The 25,812-nt window shown below is 41.1% G+C and overlaps 2 protein-coding genes and 1 non-coding gene across 9 annotated transcripts; 2 read left to right on the top strand and 1 right to left on the bottom strand.

Annotated features, from left to right (window-relative positions):
* The first annotated feature begins 675 nt into the window (after window positions 1-675).
* aclyb (ATP citrate lyase b) lies at window positions 676-17,931 on the top strand. 7 transcript variants are annotated; one of them, XM_026178669.1, is made up of 31 exons: window positions 676-838; window positions 1,373-1,482; window positions 2,388-2,569; window positions 3,119-3,241; window positions 4,055-4,117; window positions 5,424-5,614; window positions 6,215-6,294; window positions 6,466-6,596; window positions 6,795-6,913; window positions 7,104-7,240; window positions 7,532-7,593; window positions 8,050-8,167; window positions 8,296-8,450; window positions 8,896-8,989; window positions 9,216-9,272; window positions 9,885-9,914; window positions 10,848-10,989; window positions 11,825-11,993; window positions 12,076-12,180; window positions 12,821-13,017; window positions 13,155-13,236; window positions 13,327-13,437; window positions 13,532-13,659; window positions 13,749-13,842; window positions 13,937-14,091; window positions 14,173-14,323; window positions 14,474-14,617; window positions 14,774-14,887; window positions 15,649-15,731; window positions 16,530-16,606; window positions 16,688-17,931. In XM_026178669.1, the coding sequence occupies exons 3-31, from the start codon at window positions 2,411-2,413 to the stop codon at window positions 16,780-16,782; spliced, it is 3,366 nt and encodes a 1,121-aa protein (XP_026034454.1). In that variant the 5' UTR covers window positions 676-838; window positions 1,373-1,482; window positions 2,388-2,410; the 3' UTR covers window positions 16,783-17,931. The 7 variants fall into 7 exon arrangements, with proteins under 7 accessions (XP_026034454.1, XP_026034455.1, XP_026034452.1 ...); XM_026178670.1 differs by having other exon boundaries at window positions 1,376-1,482; XM_026178667.1 differs by lacking the exon at window positions 1,373-1,482.
* A 2,171-nt stretch (window positions 17,932-20,102) lies between these two features.
* On the top strand, window positions 20,103-25,746 carry klhl11 (kelch-like family member 11). Its single transcript, XM_026178677.1, has 2 exons — window positions 20,103-20,903; window positions 22,980-25,746. The coding sequence occupies exons 1-2, from the start codon at window positions 20,344-20,346 to the stop codon at window positions 24,562-24,564; spliced, it is 2,145 nt and encodes a 714-aa protein (XP_026034462.1). The 5' UTR covers window positions 20,103-20,343; the 3' UTR covers window positions 24,565-25,746.
* On the bottom strand, window positions 22,057-22,139 carry trnal-cag (transfer RNA leucine (anticodon CAG)). The gene has a single exon. It is a non-coding gene; the product is annotated as a tRNA-Leu (tRNA).
* Window positions 25,747-25,812: the final 66 nt, after the last annotated feature.

Genomic DNA, 25,812 nt, shown 5'->3' on the forward strand with positions numbered 1-25,812 from the left:
TTACTGTAATGAGTTTTGTCTTTGACTTTGTTCCTGATGATTACTTTTAAAAGACAGGATATCATCTTGTCCAGCAGGTATATGTAATCACTTTGATCACTTACAGATTCATATCACACTGCATATGAATAATGATTCACTGCGAAAATGACTTTGTTTACAACTCTGGTTTCACTGAGTGCTGAAGTGAAGCTCTGAAAAAAGGAGTGGTGTTAAGAAAGTTCCTCTTTCTTTTATAAGTTTCACAGGGACTTCTTTTTATAACGATCTATAAAAATTGGAGACCTTCAAGCTTGTTGAAAGCTCCTCGGCACATTTTAAATCAAATAACCAGCTATAGAATGACTCGAATAAAACCCCCTTTTGGGTTTTTCTTTGTAAACTTTAACCAACGTGCTTTTCACCTTTGTTATTGATTTCAGACTTCCCTGGTAACTCCAAAGGAAGTAATTTTTAAAATCAATATTTATAAATATTGGCAAATTCTGATTTTTTTTTTACTATAACTATTTGTAGTGCAGGACCTAAAATAAGAGTTGTTTAAAGAGAAGCGGGGAAGGGGCGTCAATAACATTTTCTAGGTTGGCCAATTTTTTAAAAAAATATTTTTTTTAACAATGCCTTGGTCGTGACTGACGTCACCACGTGACCTGTTTTAAGCCAATCAGGCACTCGTAGAGACGTGTAATCGGTCGCCAGATTATGGTTCGACAGGAGCGGAGTGAGGTGGCAGGGACTGGCAGCAGTTGACTCCGGTATAATAAGAGCTGGCTGTTTAGCTGTGTCATTTTTTGGCCTGGACACGATCCTTCAAGAAGGTGTGATTGTCACTGACAAGGTAACAGCTTTCACTCAGCTACTTTCTACTCCAGCGTTAGCCAGCTCTTCTTTGTAGCCTTTAACTGGCAAGTGTCCGCACCAATGCGAGGCTACAGCAGTTAGCCGTAGTGTTAGTCTTCAGGGTAGCGGATGTGAGATGATGTGAGGGCTGTCTGCCAAAACTGCAGCAAAGTGCTAGCTCGGCAGAGCAAGAACAAGTATGGTCTTTATTGAAATTTTGCCCAATTGTTTTGCTTGAAAACAGCATATCTGAAGTGATGTGCTTTACTTTTTCAGTGATAAAAGCAAGCTAGCTTATCCTTGCATCATCCGCAGAGAGGGAGCATCCTCCTGTTTTATTCCTTATCGTGAAGGTTTTCGTACTGCATTTATTTCTTCTCTCCCGGAAGTTCTTTCTCTATTTACCCAGAGTGAGCTAGCTAAAGTTGTTGTCAGGCTTGCCTGGCTGGCTGGTTCAGGAGTGGGTGTGGTGGCTGCAACAGGAGCTTCATTCATAGGATAAGTGATGCTAACCCCTGAGTTCGTCTGACAGCAGCTGTGTCTGAAGCAGAACCCAACCCCCCTTGGTTGCCACTCTAACAGCCATCAGGTCCAGCTTCTTCATCCCACAAGCCTGGACAGCACAACTAATTGCACGGCAAGGTAGCTTCATATAATACACTGGACCGGTGGATTAATCTGGCTAAATTCTGGACATCCGTCTCTAAAAGTGGAAGGATAGCCTGCTGTGATGAAGCTGTTAGATTTCTTGATTTCTCTAAGCGCTGCCCCTCCTTAGGTTACCAGAAGCTCAAATATAAACCACCATAAAATGTTATCAGTGACCCGGAGGTAGAGGCGATAAGATCCACGTAATCAAGGCTCATTACTGCTCATTACAACTTTGCTTGGTTGGTGGGTGACTTGGTAAATGTACAATTTTTAGGCTTTTTAATGCATTTCTTTTTTTATACACCATAGTGTGCTGCATCTTATTATACTGAACTTTAGGCTATGAACCCAAAAAAACAGTCACCTAAATATTCATGATTGTGTATATTTGTGGTGAGGCAAAGTTGGTTGAGCACGCCCAACAACTTCCTGGGATGTTAAAACAGGAATGACAAGGTCATCAGTGCAGGCTGTTGTGATAATCCGTCACGTGTTTACTGTAAGATTGAGAAACGAGTTTGACTGAGAGCTTGTTTAGTATTTGGTTTATATACATTTTTGATTTTCTAATAACTTGGTTCTCTACTTTTGTGTTTAACTGCACTTAATCTGCAAAATAAGTCTTTTTAGATGTGTGCATACAGAATTTGACACTTATCATGGGCATGAAGGTCATGGTGTCATGGGCTTTTAATGGTTTATTTGAACTGCTCCTTCTCCACAGTGGAATTGTTTCTTTATTGACATACACCCCTACCAATATTTGGCTAAATGTCCTTTTGCAAGTTTTACCTAAACACTTTTGGTATCCATCAAAATGCACCTGTGCATTGTTTTAATTTTTAACTTAAGTTTGGACTCTATTCCCAGTTATCAGTTTTCGTCCTTTCCCAAAGGTCCTGCTCTATCCAGCGCTGCCATGTCGGCGAAGGCCATCTCAGAGCAGACAGGGAAAGAGCTGTTGTATAAGAACATCTGCACCTCGGCGGCCGTGCAGAACCGTTTCCATTATGCTAGTGTAACAGCTGAGACTGACTGGGCCCGCCTCACACAGGACCATTCATGGCTGCTGACAGAGGTAAGACTGTTTTTGTCCAGCTCATGAAGCCTGATTACAACCTTCAAAAGTTAATTTACCTACATGTGCTGTATTATAACAATCAGAGTGATTTGCATAGACTGTATAAAAGATGCACACAGCTTTCAGGTCTGAAAGGTGAAGCCATTTTGCACTGCCTTTAATGGTCACCAGGGACACATTAAAAACAATGCAGGTTTTAGACATTTTGCTATCACAGATTACAAAAGATTTAAAGTCCTAACCCTCGTTCTCAGTGTTTCAAAACAGGACTTTCACTCCAACCAGTGGGTTATGTCACATCAATCTTTTATAGTATCAGTGGTGACTGACTGGACACATCTGAAATGTGTCTGAACCTTTGCTGTGCCCATGTGTCAGTGCAACAACATGTCTGGCTCATGCGCTTCCTGTTTCGGCAGTTGATTGGCTCTCTCACAGCAGGGCTGGGAAACCCTACCCATCTTTATTGTTTCTACCATAGTCATACCACACTATCATACCAAAAAAAAACCCACGTGTGTCCTGTTTCTTTGCTCATCCCAAAAGAGGCTGGTGGTGAAGCCAGATCAACTGATAAAGCGGCGCGGGAAGCTCGGCCTAGTGGGCATCAACAAGGACCTGCAGGGCGTCCGGGAGTGGCTCAAAGACCACCTAATGAAGGAGACAACTGTGAGTTAACTGTACTCTCTCTTAGTGAGCATAAAACCCAGCCATGACTGTCTTTGTGGCAATAAAGCAAATCCACGTGCTGCAGTAGTTGGAACCACGAGAAACACATTGCATCATTTTCTGAGGAGGTATTTGATTCGAATGCAGTGACTGTTGCTAAGTAGAACATGACTGACGTGCTGTTCATGTTTAAAACGTCATCAACCAGAACCATATGTGAGGATGACTTTGCTTTGCTAATACAGGGCTGTTGTTGAGCAAGTTAGTTCAACATTTTTGTGAGATGATCAAGTGTCTTTTTTTTTTTTTTTTTTTTTTCTTTCCCTGCTCTGTGTGTCTAAATACACTTGCTGCATTGTCCTCACAAAGTAAAGTTACTCTGAACCTAGATTAACTGGTTATTTATCTGTCTTGAACAGCCAGAGCTGGCAAGTCTTTAAATAAATCAACATTTAAAAAAGTAATCCTCACAGAAACTGTAGTATTAATACTATATTTGGTCTCTGAAACACCACAAAGGATCCTCATTTTGATATGAGAAGCACATGGAGGATTTTGCCTCAGTTGCCCTGCTGCTGCCTGTTTTTATTTGATATTATTTGCCCTTCTCTACTCGTAATAAGCTATTTGGATGTGAAATGGATGAACTAGAACTTTGAAGGTAGTTTGTAACGATGACAAGACCTAGTAAATGACAGGTCAATTTACATTTTTTTTTATGTTATTCTTAAAGTTTTACTTTCACTTTAATATATAATACATGTAGTTTTCCTCTCAGTGTAGTGTTTGTGACCAGGTGTTTTTCTTGAATAGGTGGGAAAGGCAAAGGGTGTGCTGAAGAACTTCCTCATTGAGCCATTTGTCCCACACACACAGGTAATGTATGCCAGTATCTTGTCTTTCAGTCTAACACTCTCTAAGCTCCTCAGTTTGGAGAAGTTTTGTGGAGCAGTTCAATTTGTGTCATCAGTGGTTATTTCTTCTGTTGTAACTTGAATTTGCTGAATGGTCTACGGTTTCTGTGGTCTCAACTTCACAGCTAATCCCTTCTTGTCATGTCTTGTGTCTTGTCAGCAGGACAGATCCTGTATTTACATAAATGTTTTATTTTAATTAAGATTTGGTATCATTCTGAATTTCCCTGTTCAAACCAGGTTGTCACAGCAATATATAGTTAAGCTCAAAAGTTACGGTTATTTTTAGTTTAAAGTATTGTGTAATGGTAACTTTTAGTGTCCCTTTACACTTTCGTAGAGGTAGCCTTAAACTTCTATCATAGGGTATAATTCACACGTGTACTTTGCACCTTTTGTATTAAGAGCCAATGTGATATTTCCTGCAGCTGCCCTCAAAGAATTCTGAGCAGAATGAAAGTATTGCATCACAGGACCTCTGATGTGAGAAGAATTTGTAAAAAATGGCTTCCTTTATTTTAAATGAAGCACACTGCTGCATCCTGTCAGACTGAAAGAGGAAAATGGGAATCAAATTCTTATACAAATCTGCTGACGATGTTGGCAGGTCATCAGCTGGGGTCATGTCTGACCCGGATTATCCTCCCCCCAGATGATTAATTAAATTACCTTGTGGCGTTTAAAAAAAAAAAAAAAAAAAAATTGGTCTGTAGGAAAACCCTTCATACCTACTTTAGAGAGTATTTCTTGATTTTTATTTATTTATTTATTTATTTATTTTTTTTCCCTTGGTGTGCTGTGCTTCTTTAAATATATAGTAATAATTGATAAGCCCCAAGTCTGATAAAACTTAATTGCAGTGGAAAGTCAAGTTGTTGTTGTTGTTGTTGTGGTAATAAATAATAAACCAAACTACAAGAATCAGTTCCTCAGACTGGGATCTCCGTTGCCTCAGCCATTCTCATCAAATCCTCTCAGAAAAATGAAAAGGAGTAGAATGACTTAACCAGGATCAGTGCCTCCTGGTTGACCCAGTCGATCTAGGACCTTATAAGTGAGAACAAGCTCCAAGTTATGTGTGTTCTGTCTGTAGGTCAGTGTGCATTTGATTAGTTTGTTGATTTTTCTTAATAATTTCTCGCAGAGAACTGAATGTTGAAACCACTTGTTGGCCTTATGTAAATATTGCGCAGCATTTCCAAACAAAATCAGTAAAGACGTATTTGCGTGTCCTTGCATGTGGCTGAACTCCCTGTTTACTCACTCAGGAGGAAGAGTTTTATGTATGCATCTATGCCACACGTGAGGGCGACCACGTGCTTTTCCACCACGAGGGAGGAGTGGAGGTGGGTGACGTGGATGCCAAGGCCCAGAAGCTGATGGTTCCAGTGGATGGCAAGCTCACTGAGGACCTAGTCAAAGAGCAACTGCTTACACAAGTTCCCGACGACAAGAAGGAGTACGGAAACCTTTTTCTAAAATTGTCTTTATTATTTAAAGACATATAAATTTCATTATTTAAATATTCTTTTTAAGTATAAAACAAATGGTGACATTTGAATCTGAGTCATTTTGTGCTTTGAACCTAATTGGATCACTTAGTAGTTCACAGTAGTAGTAGTTAGTGATCAGGCTCTCTGTTAAAACACAGAGACATTTGAGCAGAGATGTGATTAGCCAGATATTGAATGAAATATAGAAAATAATACAGGAATAACTGTAAAATCGCAGTATATTTAGTTTTCGCACCTTCTTGTTGCTTTTTATTTTCTTTCTTAACCAAAGAGGCTCTCTGTATTCAGAAAATCTTTTATCCTTTGCTGTTTTGACCTTGACTAATGTTTAGCTTCTTTTATGTAAACTTAGCAGTGTGCTAAGTAAATACTCTTATCTCTTTTAAACAATACAAACTAGAAAGAAACATAAAAGATACTCTCTAAGTATTCAGCGTGGCTGCTTAGCAATACTCTACCATTTTGTTCTTGCCTAGTGAGACACAAAGCTTCACAAAAGTTCTCTTATGTGCTGATTAAGTCTAATTTTGTTTCCCTTCTCACAGTGTTTTGGCCAGTTTTATAGTCGGCCTCTTCAACTTGTATGAGGACCTCTACTTTACCTACCTTGAAATCAACCCTCTTGGTAAAGCTCTTTTATTCTGAAATATTACACTCTGCTCATTATGTATTGCAGAAACAAAAATGCTGATTTAAAAAAAAATAAAAAATAAAAATCTAGATTGCTACCATGCTATGTTAGTAATTCATTGGTGGAAAACATACAAATTAACTCAAAATTTCTGCCTTTTCACAGTCGTCAATCAAGACGGAGTATATGTCCTTGACATGGCAGCCAAGATTGATGGCACAGCGGATTATATCTGCAAGGCTAAATGGGGGGACCTTGAGTTTCCTCCACCCTTTGGCAGAGAGGCGTACCCTGAGGTGAGATTTGAAGAGCTGTAGTTGGACAGGCTGTTTGTTTATAGTTCTCTGGATCCTTTAATTTTCACTGATTTGATTTAAAATGTGACTTTAACTTAGATCTACTCATATGTACAATGATTGGTCAGTCCATTTCTCCATCCTTGTGCACTTACTGACCACAGTTTGGTATTCACCACTCTGTCTTGTTACTTGTAGGAGGCCTACATAGCTGATCTGGATGCAAAGAGTGGTGCAAGTCTGAAGCTGACCCTGCTGAATCCCCGAGGCAGGATCTGGACCATGGTGGCCGGAGGAGGTGCTTCTGTTGTCTACAGGTAGTCCATCACATACAGCATACATTTGAACTCTATACCACTTCTTTGCCTTTATGGCTTGAAGTTTCAAAGCTTGTTAGACTGAAGTTTTGCTTTCTAACAAACCCCAGCTTGACTTTTCTGTTGCCAGCTTAATATTTTTTTTAAGGTTAATTACAGCTGATAGAATCGCATCATTTCTCTTCTTCAGCGACACCATCTGCGATCTGGGTGGGGTGGACGAGCTGGCTAATTATGGCGAGTACTCAGGCGCACCCAGTGAACAGCAGACCTACGACTACGCAAAAACCATCTTGTCTCTCATGACACGTGAAAAACATCCTCTAGGTGGGTGAAGCCTGGACTTGATTACATTAGAGCTTATTTTCCTGAACGGGATGAAAAGCTGGTGGGAGGAGGAGGCTACAACTGTCAGATAAAGTCTGCGTTTGTTTGCTGTGTCCTTGAAGTGTAGAAATACTTGGTGGATCCTTCCTCTGCTGTGTGAGCTAATTGTGCTGCTTCGGTGTGACACACTGTTCACTATGTGGGGAGTTGCCAGCAATAGACTTCATGTATGTTACTCGGGTGTTGAATTTCAGTCATGAGCATTTCGTAACACCTTTCCTTATCCTACAGGGAAAGTGCTGATCATTGGAGGAAGCATTGCAAACTTCACCAACGTAGCAGCCACATTCAAGGTGAAACGCACTGATATTTATGATATTTATCTGAAAATCATCTGCACAGTTATAAAGAATCACTGTAATGTTTAAAGAGGAAAAAATGGCTTATACACAATATTTAATTTCTTAAACTTTGAAAGAATGATGTCACTGTATTTTCAGCAAGTCCTGAATTAGCAGAGATTTGTGTTATGTGTAATATCAAAACATTTATACCCATAGCTGCTCATACATGCAATACACAAACTAGACTGGTTCCTAATTTATGTTCAGAAACATGTTAAGGCAGTGTTAGCCCTACCTGCCTTAACATGTTTTCTCAGATTACTTTAAAATCTGAAGGCAGGTCAGAGTAGAAAGCCATACTAATGCTTTGAATTATTAAATGGTCTCAATAAAATTTCACTCTTCCTGGTTGATATACTTGTACTTTTTGTGCATAACAAAGCTGATCTGCTTGTCCTTCCTCAGGGCATTGTCAGGGCCATTAAAGATTACCAAGGCCCTCTGAAGGAACACGAGGTCACCATTTTTGTTCGACGTGGCGGTCCGAACTACCAAGAGGGACTCAGGGTGATGGGGGAAGTAGGTGAGTAAGACTGGACTAATACTTGGGCCTAACTCGTGAAATACATGACATCCATCCAGTATACATCCAAGTCGAGTTCTTGGGTCTAGATTAAGGAGCTTTTTTTCTTTTCTTTTTTTTCTATGCAGGGAAGACCACAGGGATCCCCATTCATGTGTTTGGAACTGAAACCCATATGACTGCCATTGTTGGGATGGCACTGGGCCACCGACCAATCCCTAACCAGCCCCCGATGGACGCCCATACAGCCAACTTTCTCCTCAATGCTAGCAACAGTGCAGCGGTATAATTATTCACTAATTCTTGGGTCAATATCGGATGGTGTGTCAGTCAGTGCCCACTCTCTTAAACAAATTAGATGTTAGATGGGGTTTTGTTATAAGTTAAACAGTAAGTGGTTCACACAAGTACATTTCAGTGTTTGAGAAAGGAGAAGAAAAGGGTTATTGCTCCAAATGACATGTATTTATACTGTAGTTGTCTCCATAATGCAGGGTCATGACTAGCAAAAGGGTGTAACCTAAATTGGATTTATTTACTTTATATGCAATTGAGAGTGACGTGTTTAAACACAGTTTAAGCTCGTTTAGCGCCTCTATAGTGTGTGTGTTAGCTGTATGAACTTATGACCTCGTTGGGGGTGAAGCCACTGTTTCTAACTATGCTATGCATGCTCTTTGGTAACCTCTGTCAGCCTGTCCTGTAAATCTTTCCCTTTTCTTTGCCAGACTCCAGCTACAACAAGGACTGCTTCATTCTCCGAGCCCAAGTCGCCCACTGATACCTGCCCGGCCAAGAAGTGTAAAGCAGGGCTTCCAACAGGTAACGAACAGTCATTCATGCTGAACTGCTTCCTATCAGCAAGAGCCCATATTTACTCATGCACCTCTGCTTTTTTTTTTTTCCTTTTTTTCCCCTCTCATCCTGGCTTCTCCTTTCCTGCTGAAATACCACCACCAATATTCTGCAATTTATTTTCCTTCTCTTTTCCTCCTTTTCTTATTTCACACCAACTTACATCCGCCCTTTTCATGCTTGTTTCTCTAAGACTCGCTCCATTCTATACTGTGGCCTCTGAAGAATGTGGTCACAGGCGATTGGAAAGGTAAGTGATAGGTGTGCCATGGCCTCACTGCTCTGGGCTTCCTACACATTCATCACTGGTTTGAACTTTTCCCCCCTTGTTTGCTGCTCACCTTTCTAGTCTTGGTGTATATGAAGGACATATGTTCACATCACATCAGGGCATCATATTCTTATGAATGCTGCATACTTTTTTTAATATGCTTTTTTTTTAAACTTTTTATAATGAATAAGTATGGTTTGTAATAAAAACTAGAAATTAAGTTTAAGCATATTGGGTTTTTTTTGTTTTTTTCTAAGGCCTCTTCACACTGGATTTTGTGTTCTTTAGGATTAGTAGTGTTGAAGTCAAAAGCAGCCATGCAAACATGAAGTTTTGATTACTTAACTAAACTGTTCATATTGCCTTTTACAGCAGTACAGTAAAGGCATGCTCCATAGCAGCTGAGCACTGCATGGTCTCTTCCTCTGCTGTGCTTCTAACGCAGTGTTTTCAGTGATGACACATGGTTGCAAAAATGCGGTGAAGTGTGTTGAGTGAATAACTTGCAGCAAAGACTCAATTTTTGTTCTCTTCTTGTGTTTGTGCCTGTTTTTTGTTGTATTTTGTGTTTCCGTCCTGTGGGTGTCACAGAAGCTCAAGCCTCTTCAGGCTGCAGCGGAGGTATGGAAGGGTGTGAAAAACCTGTTTTCCTGCCCTCTCCGTCCTTTGTCCCTCTGCTTTCCCCTCTAACGTTTATCTTCTTTACACTCTTATGGCTTACTCGTTTGACACTGCCTTGTAATCATTATTTTAAAAAACGTAAAGCAAAAACCTTGAGCTATAACTGTTAGTAGAAATTCTTCAGTTCAAGACGCAGGCGCAAGAATCAGTTCTGTATTTAAAATATTCTGCACATCTCAGAGATGTAACGACAGAAGGCAGAGAGAGAGACTTGGAAGGACTGGAATAAGTTTGAGAATGTATTTTTACTAAACAGTAAGAGTTTTAAAGCACATGCACTAACGTGATCTCTGCTTTCAAGAATTTGTTTTTCAAATTTTTCAGATGCTCTGAACCTTTCTTTGTAATGTAATCATTACAAAAAATTTGATCTTTATCGGCAGTCAAGGATCTGTCAGACAGTATTTTATATTTCCATGTGGCAACATACCACAGATAGCACTCTAGTCTTTTGCCGAATACTTCACTTTGAAAATGATGGCCGTATACTGCCAGCAATGGAGGAAGTGAAGTTGCTGGTTTTCTTATCCGGGGTAAAAAATGGCAGCTGCATATGTGGTGTCCATATTCTTTTCATGCAAATGTCCTAGTTTTTAATGATGTTACATTGCAAATTAATGTTGTTAACGCTGTGGCTTGGAGAGAGCGGACAAAATAAATCGTGCAGATCCTGTGTGGGGTGGTATTTTTCTCTTCCTGGTCCATCTGTCCTCAGTGAATCCTGTCTTTATTCTAATTCTTACCATCCCCATTCCTGCTGTTTCCCTGAGCCAGAATTCCCTCTTCATCTGTGAATGGGTTTTAGTTCAGTTTCCACTTCTGACTTGTCTCTGTGTAATTTTTTTTTTTCTTCTTTTTTTTTCTTCCTCTCAGCTAAAGCAACCACTCTTTTCAGAAAAAACACCAAGACCATTGTTTGGGGTATGCAGACACGCGCCGTGCAAGGCATGCTGGACTTTGACTACGTATGCTCCCGGGAAGAACCCTCTGTGGCAGCCATGGTCTACCCCTTCACGTAGGTTGCGCTATTTCCCTCTGAATTAAATTAGAAGAGTGTGACTGTAGAATACTAAATAGAGTTAACTGCACAAATCAAATGATTTTTTTTTTTCTCTCTCTGCTCGAAATCTCTAAATCTACTCTTGCTGGTGTTTAGTTGTTTCTGTTTTTATCTTTGTCATATTTGTAAAATACTGAGCCTTTTTCTAAAAGCGTATTATCAGTTTAGGCAGATTGTAAGTCGTGTACACATACAATAAAGGCTTATAACCTTCCATGTTTCCAAGTGGCAAATTCTTGTAGAACATCTTAAGCTGCTTAAGTCTTCCCAATGTTCCTCTGTATCTGTAAGCCACTTTGCAACCCACTTTAAGCCCAGCTCTTCCTTCTGATCTGTCAGAGTTTGTCAGTGTTGTCCGTTGCCATTGTCTGATCTGTGCTGCATGGGCATCGCCTTTCCTCACCTATAGAGGTGTCCATATAGTAAGTGATTCACAGTGATGCAGCAACCAAAAACCAGACTTATCAATTGAGCTGAATTTGAGTTAAACTTCTGTTTTCAATAGGAAGCCCCAAACACAAATGATAAACCTTTAATTGACAGGGTTTAAGGAACTGACAAGAATTCATTTTGCAGTTGCAAAGTATCCATTAGTTGTACTGAATGGAGTTGGGGAGTGTTATTGAATTTTATTGTTTTATTTATATTTTGATATTGCTAGGGATGATGCAATGATCGGGGACTATTCTTAATTTTGTTGTTCCTGTGACAATGACAAAGTTTCTGATTTTACTGCTGTGTTTCGAAAAGTTCTTCATATTTTGCTGATATGTTTCTGTTTGTTGCTCAGCGGAGATCACAAGCAGAAGTTTTACTGGGGCCACAAAGAGATCCTGCTGCCGGTCTATAAGAACATGGCCGATGCCATGAAGAAGCACCCCGAGGTAGACGTCCTGATCAGCTTTGCTTCGCTGCGCTCTGCCTTTGACAGCACAGTGGAAGCCATGCAGTACCCACAGGTATGAAGAGCGACTGTACAGTGTGTTGAGCTTCCACTAAAATTATTCAGAGTGGACCCAGTTTATTTAATTGTGTTTTCAGATTCACACCATCGCCATCATAGCCGAGGGCATCCCCGAAGCTCTGACTAGGAAGGTGATAAAGATGGCCGACGAGAAAGGAGTCACCATCATTGGCCCTGCCACGGTACAGAGCTTCATCCCCCTGAACATCTTTGTTAAAAACATTTACACTCCTGCAGTCCTGCGTGCTGCACAACAACATTGAATATTTAGTATTTACTGCTGTTTACACTTAGCTAGATTAATGTGATGGTGTTGTGTTTAGTATGTTGCTTTGTTGTTTTTTTTTTTTTTTTTGCTTGTTTTCTATTCTTCTCTCAACAGGTGATCCAGGAGATTTTTATTTTTATTTTTCTCCCCCCCCTTTCTCACTGTCCCTCTCCCCTTCTGTTTTTCCTTTCCTTCCTCTTTCTTTCTCCCTTTCCTATCCCTCACTCATGTCTGTCCCGTCTGTAACATCTGAAAATAAAATATAATAAATAATAAAAACAAAGATGGACCAATACGGCAATGCCACGATGATCCATTTGGCAAAGTAAATCCATTGGGTATCCTTGTTGGTCTTCAGACAACAATTCTGATGGCTAAAGAACCAAATGGGACAGGCAAAAAAAAGGAAAAAAAACCCCAAACATTTACACTCATCATTAACACGGCTATAAGTTTATAGACTGTAGTGTGGTATTTAATAGCCCAGCTAAAAGGGCTATTAAATCTTTCTGGTAAACATGGTGGATTAAATGCAGATTATTCTTGTTAAATAGGTTGGTGGCATCAAGCCAGGCTGTTTTAAGATTGGCAACACAGGCGGTATGCTGGACAACATCCTGGCTTCTAAACTTTACCGTCCCGGAAGTGTGGCGTATGTGTCGCGCTCTGGGGGAATGTCCAACGAGCTGAACAACATCATCTCACGCACTACAGATGGCGTCTATGAAGGGGTGGCCATCGGAGGAGACAGGTACAAAAACTTAATTGCAGATCATTTACTTGAGAGAATTTTTTCATTTTAAAAAAAAAAAAAAATGCATAAATCAATTCTTGACCAAAAAAAGATTCTAGTTCCAGAAATGAGTGCTTACGTTTCTCTCTGTCCAGATATCCAGGCTCGACCTTCATGGACCACGTCCTACGTTATCAGGACACTCCAGGAATTAAGATGATTGTTGTACTGGGAGAGGTGGGAAGCATTTAATATCTAAATTATTTGGTGTGTGCTACTTGTACTAAATAGAATCTTGTTTTTAATATGTCCTTTACTTTGACACAGATTGGTGGAACAGAGGAGTACAAGATCTGCCAGGGCATCAAGGAAGGCAGGATAACAAAACCTGTGGTCTGCTGGTGCATTGGAACCTGCGCCACCATGTTTGCCTCAGAGGTCAGTTAGCTCTGGAAATCCTGGCTTTGGATTTTATTGCTGCTCTTACCTGGAAGAAATTTTTTCCAGTAATATGTTTTACTGCCATCTTCAGGTTCAGTTTGGCCATGCAGGAGCTTGTGCCAACCAGGCTTCAGAGACAGCGGTGGCCAAGAACCAGGCTCTGAGGGATGCTGGAGCTTATGTACCAAAGAGCTTTGATGAGCTGGGTGACGTCATCAAGTGAGAAATACTTTTCATGCTAATTTCCTAAAGTTTGGAACTGACAGGTTTCCGGGTTCCTCACTGTTATTGTGTTTGTGGTGAAACAGGACTGTGTATGATGAATTAGTGGCCAATGGTACCATCGTTCCTGCCCAGGAGGTTCCTCCCCCAACAGTACCTATGGATTATTCCTGGGCCCGGGTAAGAACTTTATAATAGTCCTTTGTAAACTTAGAAGCCAAGAAATACTGGATATAATGGTTATTTGTGGAATTTGTTGGGGTTTTTTTTCCAGGAGTTGGGCCTGATTCGTAAGCCAGCCTCATTCATGACAAGCATCTGTGACGAGCGAGGCCAGGAGCTCATCTATGCTGGCATGTCCATCACTGAGGTCTTCAGAGAAGAGATTGGTATAGGAGGAGTGCTAGGATTGCTCTGGTTCCAGCGCAGGTCAGTATGATGTCAAGAACACTGTTAGTTGTTAAGAATGTAGGATCAATTTCACACTTTTTTTTTTTTTTCTCTGTTTAGGTTACCACGCTACGCCTGCCAGTTCATTGAAATGTGCCTGATGGTGACTGCTGATCATGGGCCTGCAGTCTCCGGCGCTCACAACACGATTGTCTGTGCTCGTGCGGGCAAAGACCTTATCTCAAGCCTCACATCCGGCCTGCTCACCATCGTCAGTACTGCTCACATATTGATCAGTCATTGATCATGTCATCTTTTGTTGTTGTAGTTTTTTGTTTTTTTTTGTTTTTTTTTGTTTTGTTTTTTCCCCCCCCCCCCAAAATGTTACGGAATTGAAACGCAATTTATTCCTAAAAATCAGGGGGACCGTTTCGGAGGTGCTCTGGATGCGGCTGCAAAGCAGTTCAGCAAGGCATTTGACAGCGGCATGATCCCCATGGAGTTTGTCAACAAGATGAAGAAGGATGGCAAGCTGATTATGGGTATCGGCCACAGGGTCAAATCAGTAAGCAACACTCTTTATACAATAAACAGTGCTCTAATCTGTAAATGAGCCTCTTATTTATCAGTGTTTTGACTCGTATTTGTTAATTGCTTCTTCTGAGTTTGATTAAGATGGACACGCAGCCATTGTTTTAAATGGAGTTTGATTCTGTTTCAGATCAACAACCCAGACATGCGAGTGCAGATTCTGAAGGACTTTGTGAAGCAGAATTTTCCTTCCACCCAGCTGCTTGACTACGCCCTCGATGTAGAAAAGATCACCACCTCTAAGGTATTTTACACAGAGTGAAGTAGACGATGGAAACTTGTGTGTACAAGCAAAACAGTGAAATGATGAAATGAAATGGCAACAGAAAGCTGCTACATCTAAAGAACCTGATGACTGCTTTGACATTCAGGATTCAGAGATTGGGCTTTGCTGTCAAATAATTTGGTTAAACACTTTGAACAGAAGATTTTTCATTTATTTTTACAGCAGGCAAGCAATTATTCTCAGTTTTCTGCACAGGTGACCACACCTGCAAATTCCATGATTGACAGTGGAATGTAACCAGAACGAAGACCTGGATTTTATAGTTCTATAAATAATATTAAACATTAATCAGGCTTTTTAATCTCATTTAACACTTTTTGTTCTAATTTGTGCTGTTATTCAGGGACGTGTGTCAGAACCCACACCCAATGAAAACTTGTTATATATTTTTTTTAATTCAATTTAACCAGGAAATTCAACTGTTGAGCTTTTAGACTCTGCCAAGATGGAGAGAAATAACTTTTTTTTTTTTTGATAGTGGGTGAAGCTGCAGCTACCAGAGAAAACCTGTGACATACAAACACCATAGCAGAAGGTCCTGAACATTCTTTGTGAGGCAACAGCGATAACCTCTGAGCCACTATTAGATCCAATAAAAAGATTGATAAGATCTAGAAGAGGCTGTGTGCTCTCTGCAGCTTTGGACTGCAAGTCCTTTCCTCAATTTCATGTTAAAATAACATTCAAGCATTTTGATTTTGATTTATTTTTTTTCCCAGAAACCCAACCTGATCCTAAATGTAGATGGCTTTATTGGTGTTGCCTTCGTGGACATGCTTAGAACTTGTGGAGGCTTCACACGGTAAGAATACGAGACGGCATCGTGAGGTGTTACTTCTGTAAGCTTTGGTGCGTGTGCTTTGATTGGATGGATCTTATCACCAATATCTGTTTGGGGTTTTTTTGTTTTAATTACAGCATTACAAAAAAGAGAAATACTGTATAAAGAAATGGAAGCCAATAATAAAAGGGGCAGACAAAATGTGCATGGATTTGCACTTTTAATATCCCTTCATTTCCCTTCTCCCCCCCCCCCCCCTCCCTTTTCTTATCTCCCTCTCCTCCTCCTTTCCTTCCCTCCCTCCGGCCATCTTTCCCTTCCTTAGATGGAATTACGCAAAAGTGTTATATGAGCATGTAAACACATGGCCAGGGATGATTCAAGTATTACACTTATTAAATTTGTCAAAATGAATATGCAGTGGGGAGAAATAGAACAGTAAGAAAATCAGATAAATAGATGAATAAATAGAGACACCACTACAGGGGCCACGTGTTGTTAGTATTCCTGCTCTTTTAGATTGGCACTCTAAGGTAGTGTAAACGAAATGTAATGAGTAAAAAGAGAAGAATACTACGAAATATTATCGGTGTCAATATTATCACTGGGTGTTACAGGAAGCCTGTAGTTGTTAACAGAAACCATAATAAACACTCTGATATGCTTACAGCTACATTATTTAGATTTAACCAAAAGTGCATGTTATTCGATGGCTTGTGGAGAATTCAGATGGCTGAGATGCAATGTCTGCACTGTTGCTGTGTGTCGAGGGGACACTGTCCAGTATTGTTTCTCACATGAATGTTGAACTGTCTCCAGAGACGAGGCTGACGAGTTTGTGGAGATCGGTGCACTAAATGGGATCTTTGTCCTCGGCCGTAGCATGGGCTTCATTGGTGAGTTCCCTTTAAAATGGAGCCATGATATTCTCTGTGACAACCTTTAAAACGGTCTCTAACCTGAGTTTGTTTTGTTAGGCCATTACCTGGATCAGAAGAGGCTGAAACAGGGTCTGTACCGCCACCCATGGGATGACATCTCCTACGTGCTCCCTGAACACATGTCCATGTAATTCCCTTGTCACAGAATGGAAATCGCTTCCAGACGAAGATGTCAGGCGGTATTACACATCTCATGTAACTTGTATCTCCTCTCTAGTTATGATAGCAGCTGCCAAGGGGGGTGGAACTGGGCAGGGTTACTTTGGAAAGTGGGAAGTACTGTTTATCTGAGGAACCTGGGTAGAAGTTTTCAATCTAGTTTTTATGGAGGAAAAAGGGGAAGTATATTTCTAGGCTCAGTTTTTGAGAACTAATTTAAAAGGTCTGAGATGTAACTTGTTTAGTTTTTAACAAAGAGCCACACCAATGCAAATCTTAGCTGCAGGAGCACAAAATCACTTGGTACACAGAGTCAAAATTGAGAGATGGTTATGCTTAGTTGGGTATAGGAGCAAGATCCAAGCAAAATTTCAGTCCTTAATCCTGCAATGCATAGTCCGCATAGTAACCTCTGTTAATGGCTGCAAAGCATTTTTTTAAAATACTTAATCTGCCTGGTTTAGACCACAAGAAAAGGTGCTTAAATGTGCTTTCTGGCTTTCCGAGTGCTGCAAATTAGTTTAAACACTAGATCCCTTTTTAAACTCCTTCACCATGATTCACTCCTAACAAAAAATAGTCAATCTCATCCCAAATTAAACCAAAGTTATTTTAGGGTGTTTTGTTTATTTAATTAAAAAAAAGAAAGGGGGAAAAAAAAAAAGCAAGATGCAGTGGTAGATGGTACAAATGTCATGAAAAGGATACATCATTATGGAAATGAGAGGAATTAGACACAAGTCGGGAGTCTCTCCACCATTTGCCTTTCATGAAACCAGCCCGGGTTATAGTTAAGTTAATCAGTTTGTTAGTATTCTAATAACTGTAGAAAAAAGGAAGCTGTAGACGCATCAAGAAGAGGCGAACAAATGCTTCATGAATGAGCCCTGTGAGTCTGGAAAGCCTCTTTTGGTGAGGGACCATGAAAGCAGTTTGCTTTACTTTGGAAATAATCCGGATGTTCTCCAACTTCCAGTAAAAACTCACAACACTCTGTAACAGCCCACTGTAATGTCTGCTGTGCTTAATCTGTTTTTATTTAAATGTGAAAAAAGCTTTTTTTTGTTTTGTAATATGCTGTCATAAAGTAGTAAAATAAAGAACTTATTGTTTTTCTTTTATTTTGTCATCTTTTATTTATTTATTTATTTTTATTTTATTTATTTTTTTACTTAGAAGAAAGTTTACTTTCCTCTTGAATGGAAAATCCTTAAACTTAATTCTGAACATTTATCTCTAACATGGGCAGTAATTACATTTAAATACAAAGCAAAAAACTAAACACCCGCCTTTACCAGCATCACTGTCCATCGGCTGTATCCTGAGCTGCTGATGAGGAATTGTTTGCTCTTCTGGACTTTAAAACTTCATTCTTCAGGTCATACCACAGTATATCAATAAAAAGGTAAATTGGATGTAAATGTGTATTCACATATAGATATATAGAGAAAGATGGATATATTGGGATGTCATTCAGACTGCAGAAGTGTAGTCGAATGGTAACGAGAGGGCAGCATTACAGACATTGAGGATGGCTACAAGTACCTGGGAATCCCACAGGCAACTGGAAATCATGAATCTCCAAATACCTGTAAAGAGGAGGAGTCAGCTCCTTTGGCCAGCTTATCTGGTGATTGGATAAGCTGGCCAAAGGAGGAAATGGAAGGCACAGACATCAAGACAGGAAATGTACTGACCATGCATGGAGGGTTTCACCCCAAATCCAGCACCCTGTGACTGTACAGTAAGCGGAAAGAAGGAAGCCAGGGACTACTGAGTGTCAGAACCACTGTCCAGGATGAGACAACGAACATCCATGAATACATCAAGAAGATGGCCACAAGCAACCGTGTGCTTAGTGAATACCTCAGGCGACAGAAACCCAAGAAAGAAAAGCTCCAGGAAGAGAAACCATCATGGAAGGACAGGCCCCTGCACCTTACATCAAGAAATCCTACCAGTGGCTGGACTGAAAGACAGCACAGAGGCACTAATCATGGCAGTGGATGAACAAGCTCTGAGCATAAGATCCATAGAGGCTGGGGTTTATCACACCAGATGAGACCCCAGGTGCAGAGATGCCTCTCAAACAATCCACCCGCCAGGATAACGACCTTTCGCAAGGCAAGAGGGGGGGGGAAATATATATATATAAAAATATATATATATTAAAAAAAAAAAAAAAATATATATATATATATATATATATATATATATAAATATATATATATATATATATATATATATATATATATATATATATATATATATAAATATATATATATATTAAAAATAAATAAATTCACAGTTGATTAATGATTTGTGTTCCTCTCACTTTTGTCATGGTCAATGCAAAGGTGTGTTTTTGCTGTTACCCTTGGATTCTTTTTCACTTCTGTCACTGCTGCATGTTATGATCTCTCCGAGGGAAAGTGATGGAAATAATCCTGAATTTCCATCCTTTTTTAAATAATTTGTTTCTAAGACCCAGGAATAATTTGCACCAGTTAGTTTTTCCTTGAGGCGATAACACCTTCTCAGTAAGCAGACTGTGTGGGCTTTTATTTTTAAGGGAGGGGCACATACAGAATTCACTTTGTTTAATTAGATATGTTTGTCTGACTTGGGTCAACTAAATGAAAAAAAGACACAATTTTACTTTTGGGTGCACAGACACTTGTTTTTTCTGCAGTGACTGTAGGTTTGTTTGTTTGTTTTTTCATTTGGACTCTTTAGATTTCATTTCAGTTTAGCGTCAGTTAGTTTCCAGAGTGTATTTTCGTATTTTAGATTAGTTTTCGTTGTTTGAAAATGTTTAGTTTTATTTGCTTCAGTGTTAGTTTTAGACCTTTTAATTATTAGTGTATGGAGAGCATATGTCAGAGGCAAGATTTTGCAAAATCTCAAACACTTCCATCAGGCAGGTTGTGCTACAATTTAGAAACAGATACTTAAACTGAGGAAATTTCCTCTGTATTTTTATTTGACTTTATTTATTCCAGGTTCACTGAAACGATTCAGTTATCCCCAACCCCAAAGACTAGTTTTAGTTAACCAAAATGTTTTTTCCACCATCTCGTTAACTATAAAAACCTGGTTTTGTTGTTACTCAAGCTGAAACACAGTTTTATTATTTTATCATCCATGTATAGCCTAACTCAGGCATGAATTCTTATTACCAGTTTAAAGCGTTATACAGTTATGACCCTGATGTTACCTCATCACAAGATGCCAAAGTGCACATCACCGGCAGACGGATAACGGGCAACACGCATGCGCGCAACAGCCTTAAACAAAGGTAAACTTATCTTGAAAAAATAAAAAGAAATAAAGACCCTTCAATACGTTATAACGCCACATCAATTAAATACGTCACACATTGCACGGTTTGCGTCAGAGATGTGGATGTGTTAGCTTGAATCTGAGGACCTCTCCCTGACAGCCAGCTAAAAATCACCGCACCTTTGGAATATTCCTGAAGACGGAAGTGAGCGCTCCTGTTTTCTCACCAAGCCTCTGAACGCAGCGCATGCATGTCAGTCTCCGAATGCTTGTTTACATGTGTTGGGTACACCTGTGAGTTATTCCCGAAGATAGTTCGGAGCTGTCATTTGCCTCTGAGTATCACCCCGTGCGGTATGGCAGCAGCAGCGGAGGATACGGAGGAGCGTGGCCGCAGCAACAGCACCAGCGGCGGGGCGGTGCAAGGAGCGCTAACAGGTGACGGCGAACCTGAGGAGGCCGAGGAGTTCACCTGTTCGGCCTACTGCTCGGAGCTCTCCCGGCGGCAGAACGAGCAGAGGAAAGCCGGGCTGTTCTGCGACGTGACTCTGGTGTTCAGCTCGGGAGCCGTGCCCGGGGTCCAGACGGTATCCGCGCACCGCTCGGTTTTATCCGCGGCGTCGCAGTACTTCATGCTGCTGCTGTCCGGACAGTTTTCAGAGTCCCGATCCGGGCGAGTGGAGCTAAAGGAGTGGAGCTCGGGCACGAGACCCGACACAGACACTGTGGAAAGTGTCGTACAGTTCATGTACACGGGAGAAGTCAGGGTGACCACTGCCAATGTGCATGAAGTGTTGGAACTTGCAGACAGGTGATTTATTCATTTATTTTTAAATTATTCCGCAGGTGAATCAGATTGTGGATTTCACTTTGCTTATATGCGGAAGTATGTAAGTCACACCAGGTGGCGTGACTTTGTATGCTGTCATTACAAGAATTAGTTAGCAGGGTCATATTAAAAACTGACGTCCAGTGAGGGGGCAAACAACGACCCAGTTCTCATCAACAGAGGAGTATCTAATAGGCTCCACAAACTGCGACCCTGAATTAGAAAAGCGGAAGAAAATAGATTAATGGATGGATGGATTGATTGATTTGAAATTTTCCCTAAAAAATAAAACAAAAAACAAAACAAGGATCAAACTGATATATTTAAATTTGTTTTGTACAACCAATAAGCGGATATATACAGCAGTTTGTTATAATAGAGGGTCAAGAAAATTAGTAACAATCATTCTCGTGAAGCTGGATGTGAGTTTTGGCATTTTGCTCAGTAATAGATGACAAATTAAATTCTGTTTCATTAAGAGGAAAAGCAAGAAACCAGCTTATCTCTTTATAGTAGATGTGGTCCACACAAGCATCTCTTGCACTGTTTTTTGGCCTTCGGGTGTGGTGGACATATTATTACTGTTATTATCAGGGTTAAGTGTTTAGAAGTTGCATGGTTGACAACTCCTATGTCGATGGACTTGTAAGGGTGTGGCAGCTTGCGTGGTTACATCTTTGCTATTATTATTTACTCTTCATTAGAGCTATTATATCCACAAAAAATGTAAATGTAACAATTTTTAACCTTCAGATTACAAAAATCATCATTGTAAAAGAACTATTGGCTTAATTTTGTTATCTGCTTCAGTTTCAAGGTCCTGATGTGGTTTATGGTGGCTCCTTGGCGCTGTGTTATAGCTTACCAGACAGCTGAATAGAACAGTGTATCGTGGTATTGATTTTATCCTGGGAGTCTGTCTCAGCGAGGCTGTTTGAACAGGTTGTCATATTGCTATCTAACAAAAAATAATTTAAGATACATTCACAGAACTCCACAGGCATGAAGCTTGAGTTTAAAGTTGCAGGTGTGGTTTGATCCAATAGTGCTGAGTAATTAGACCACACCTTTCTATTCAAAGTGCTTCCATCACAAGTCAGGACTTAAACTATTATCTTTGATTGTTACACTTGCTTGTCAGGAGTGGGATTTGAACCCACGCCTCCAGAGGAGACTGCGACCTGAACGTAGCGCCTTAGACCACTCAGCCATCCTGACACTTAAGAGTTATTCTCGTTCAACCCGCAGATTTTATTGCCTGTGCAAATTTTTATACTGTCATAAAATGCTTTACATAGAGAGTCAGTATTTTTTAATTAATTCAATGAAATTCATCCATCCATTCGCTACCGCTTATCCTTTTTAGGGTCGCGGGGGGTGCTGGAGCCAATCCCAGCTGTCATAGGGCGAGAGGCGGGGTACACCATGGACAGGTCGCCAGTCTGTCGCAGGGCTGACACACAAGGACAGACAACCATTCATACTCACAGTCACACCTAGTGGCAATTTGGATTATCCAATTAACCTATCCCCACAAACTGCATGTCTTTGGACATGCAGCACGGTGGCACGGTGGTTAGCACTGTTGCCGCACAGCAAGAAGGTCCTGAGTTCAATTCCACCATCAGGCCGGGGTCTTTCTGTGTGGAGTTTGCATGTTCTCCCCGTGTCTGCGTGGGTTCCCTCCGGGTACTCCGGCTTCCTCCCACCGTCAATGAAATTCAATTCACTTTTATTTATACACCAAATCATAACAACAATCGCCTCGAGGCACTTTGTATTGTAAAGTAAAGAGCCTAAAATAATACAGAGAAAACCACAACAATCAAAGGATCCTCTTTAAGTAAGCACTTGGTGACAGTGGGAAAGAAAAATTCCCTTTTATAGCAGGAAGAACGGGAACGGGCAGCTATCTGCCACGACCGGTTGGGAGGTGGTGGGAGGAAGACGGGATAAAAGACACATTGTGGAAGAGAGCCAGAGATTAATAATAAGTTAATGTGGCAAGGAAATATAACATTTTTCGTATGCTGTAACTTTGATATCTCACTCTGTCAGGTTTCTGCTGGGGCAGCTGAAGACCTTCTGCGGAGAGTTCCTGATGAGGAAGTTGAGCATGTCCAACTGCGTAGCCGTGCACAGCCTTGCACACATGTACACGCTGAACCAGCTCGCTCAGAGAGCCGCCGAGACGATCAGGAGAAACTTTCACAAAGTCATTCACAACGAGGAATTCTTCACACTGCCCTTTCACTTGGTGCGGGACTGGCTGTGTGATGCAGAAATCACCGTGGAGTCTGAGCAGGAGTTGTTTGAGGCAATCGTGAAATGGGTCCACCACAACCCAGAGGAGCGAGAGAAGCATTTTGAGGACCTGTTCAAACTTTTAAGGCTGCCACAGATCGCTCCTACTTACCTGACGCGTGTCGTGAGGAAGGAGCCCTTAGTGGCAAACAGCGTGGCTTGTCTGGAGCTGGTGTCCAGTGCGCTCGAGGTCCACGCTGTTCGTTATGAGAGCCCCAAGAAGGCTGATTCAGATCTCGGTGACTCCTACGAGGCGACGATCCAGCCTCGATATGGTCAGAACATGGATGTGATCATGGTAGTGGGTGGTGTTTCGGAAGGAGGAGATTATTTGAGCGAATGTGTGGGCTACTTTGTTGCTGAGGATCGCTGGGTCAGTTTGCCACACATCCACAACCACCTCGATGGACATGCTATTGCTGTCACCGAGAATCACCTTTATGTGGCGGGCTCAATGGAGCCCAGCTTCGCCAAGATGGTGGAGCGCTACAATCCTAACCTTAACTGCTGGGAGTCGGTCAGCAGCCTGACCACACGCAAGCATTCGTTTGGCCTCACGTGCATCAAAGACACACTCTACATCATCGGCGGCCATGGCAACTTCAGTCCAGGTTTCAAGGATGTCTCCATTTATGAACCTGAGCAGGACATGTGGCTCAATCTGGAGCCAGCGCCAAAGATCCTGCGAGATGTAAAAACAGTGAGCGTGGAGGATCGCTATGTGTACGTAATGGCCAGGACCCCCGTAGATATAGACAGCGATGATGGGCTGAGCACGGTGACCACCTGCTACGATACAGAAAGCCGCAAGTGGCAGGAAGTGGACTCGTTACCGCTTATTGATACCTATTGTAGTTTTCAAATGGCTGTTGCATCCAGCAACTTCTATCACACAGCTTCCTGTTGCCCCAAGAACTACACGGTAACACATGAGGCCGCCCAGCAGAAAATAAGCAGAAACATCTCAGAGGACATCCTCGACAGCCTCCCGTCAGAGGTCCTCAGCCTGGAGGGCGCAGCCATTTGCTACCTGGGTGAAGACATCTTCATCATTGGCGGGTGGAGGAACAGCAACCACGTAGAAAAGCAGTACCGCAAGGAGGCCTACCGCTACTGCGCCAAGAGGAAGCGCTGGATGCTGCTGCCGCCCTTGCCCCAGCCACGCTGCCGTGCGGCGGCCTGCCACGTTCGCATCCCGTACCAGTACCTCTATGGCTCCCAGCGTTACCCCGTCCCCCACAACCTGGCTCGCCAGCGAGACCGCATGCAACAGATGCAGCAGCTCCATCGGCGCACCCTCAGCCTGCGGAGGCAAATGCAGTCTCAGATTGAATGTTAAGAATCAGATATTCTGCTTTAAGTCATTAGCACTTCATCTGCTGATAAATGCCTTGCTGTCATCTCAAGACTTTGTTTCAGTTATTTTCTTTTATTTTACCTTAATTGAGGTGAAATGTTTGCGCCATTTTTTCTTGAAGCGGGTTTGCAGTGAAGGAAGCAATGAGTCTAATCATTTTTGGCCTCATGCCTTACTTTCTATCGTGCCAGCAAATAAGACTGCTGTTGGTTTTGTTTGCGAAACAAATCACAGCTCAGCTTTTTAAACCGCGGCCTTTGTTAGCATCTTAGATAAAGGATGTCAATGTTTCCTGTGTGTGCAAAACAAAAACAACAAAACTGTCATGAGAAAACTTTGTGTCAGGAAGCATACTTGGCAAAGTAAACGATGTCTATTTATTGTGATGTATGTTAGAAGGAAATCATGAATTACAAAAACTAATTCAATAGCTAACTTAGAAAAGAAGTATCAGCTGCTTTAACTGTTTGCTTTCCTTTCCGTTGTTGTCATTGAGGGGTTTTTTTGCACAGTATGCATTGGAATAGTGATGATCGTATACTCTGTGCCTAAACAGACAATCACAATTTCGTAGCAAGGACTGAATGTTGACAAAAAGCACACGCTGTGCGACAGCTTGACTTTGGATGTGTGTGTGTGATTTATTTTAAGCTGGTCAAAAAAACAAAACTCTATTTCATATATACGATTTCTGGAAAGATGGACTAAATACCACAATGATAATCCAAGTATCGGATTTTGTGTTTAAATACGACGCTTTCCCATTTCACATCGCAAGGACAACCGCTAACAGATCCAGCCACTGACAGCAGTAACTTTGTGAAAATGTTTGGTTTGTGGGTTTTAATGGATTTGTTTGGTGTTTGCTCTGCATTTACGCTTCTGGCAGAATCTGTTTAGTGTTTTTGTCTCGGTGAATGAAAGCACATATGAACATTGCACTGTGGAAAGATTTTTAAATGTGCTTAATACACTAAACCAGCAAGACGATGTGTTATTTTTGTGAATGGTTATCATTTCCCCACTGTGCCAATAAAAATAAGACCTGTTCCTTAGTGACACCATTGATTTATTGTTCTTACTGCATTAAAGGACCTTGAATGTTAGCTTTACTTCTGAAGAGCGTTCCTTTGAGTTTAGTGACCCCCTCAAACATACCATGCTGGGTGTAGTGAATAAAGAGAAACTCATTCAGTATTTTTGAAGCTGTGTTTAGATTTTTGTACCAGT

The sequence above is a fragment of the Astatotilapia calliptera genome, chromosome 8, assembly GCF_900246225.1.
Source record: "Astatotilapia calliptera chromosome 8, fAstCal1.2, whole genome shotgun sequence".
NCBI classification, from domain to species: domain Eukaryota; kingdom Metazoa; phylum Chordata; class Actinopteri; order Cichliformes; family Cichlidae; genus Astatotilapia; species Astatotilapia calliptera.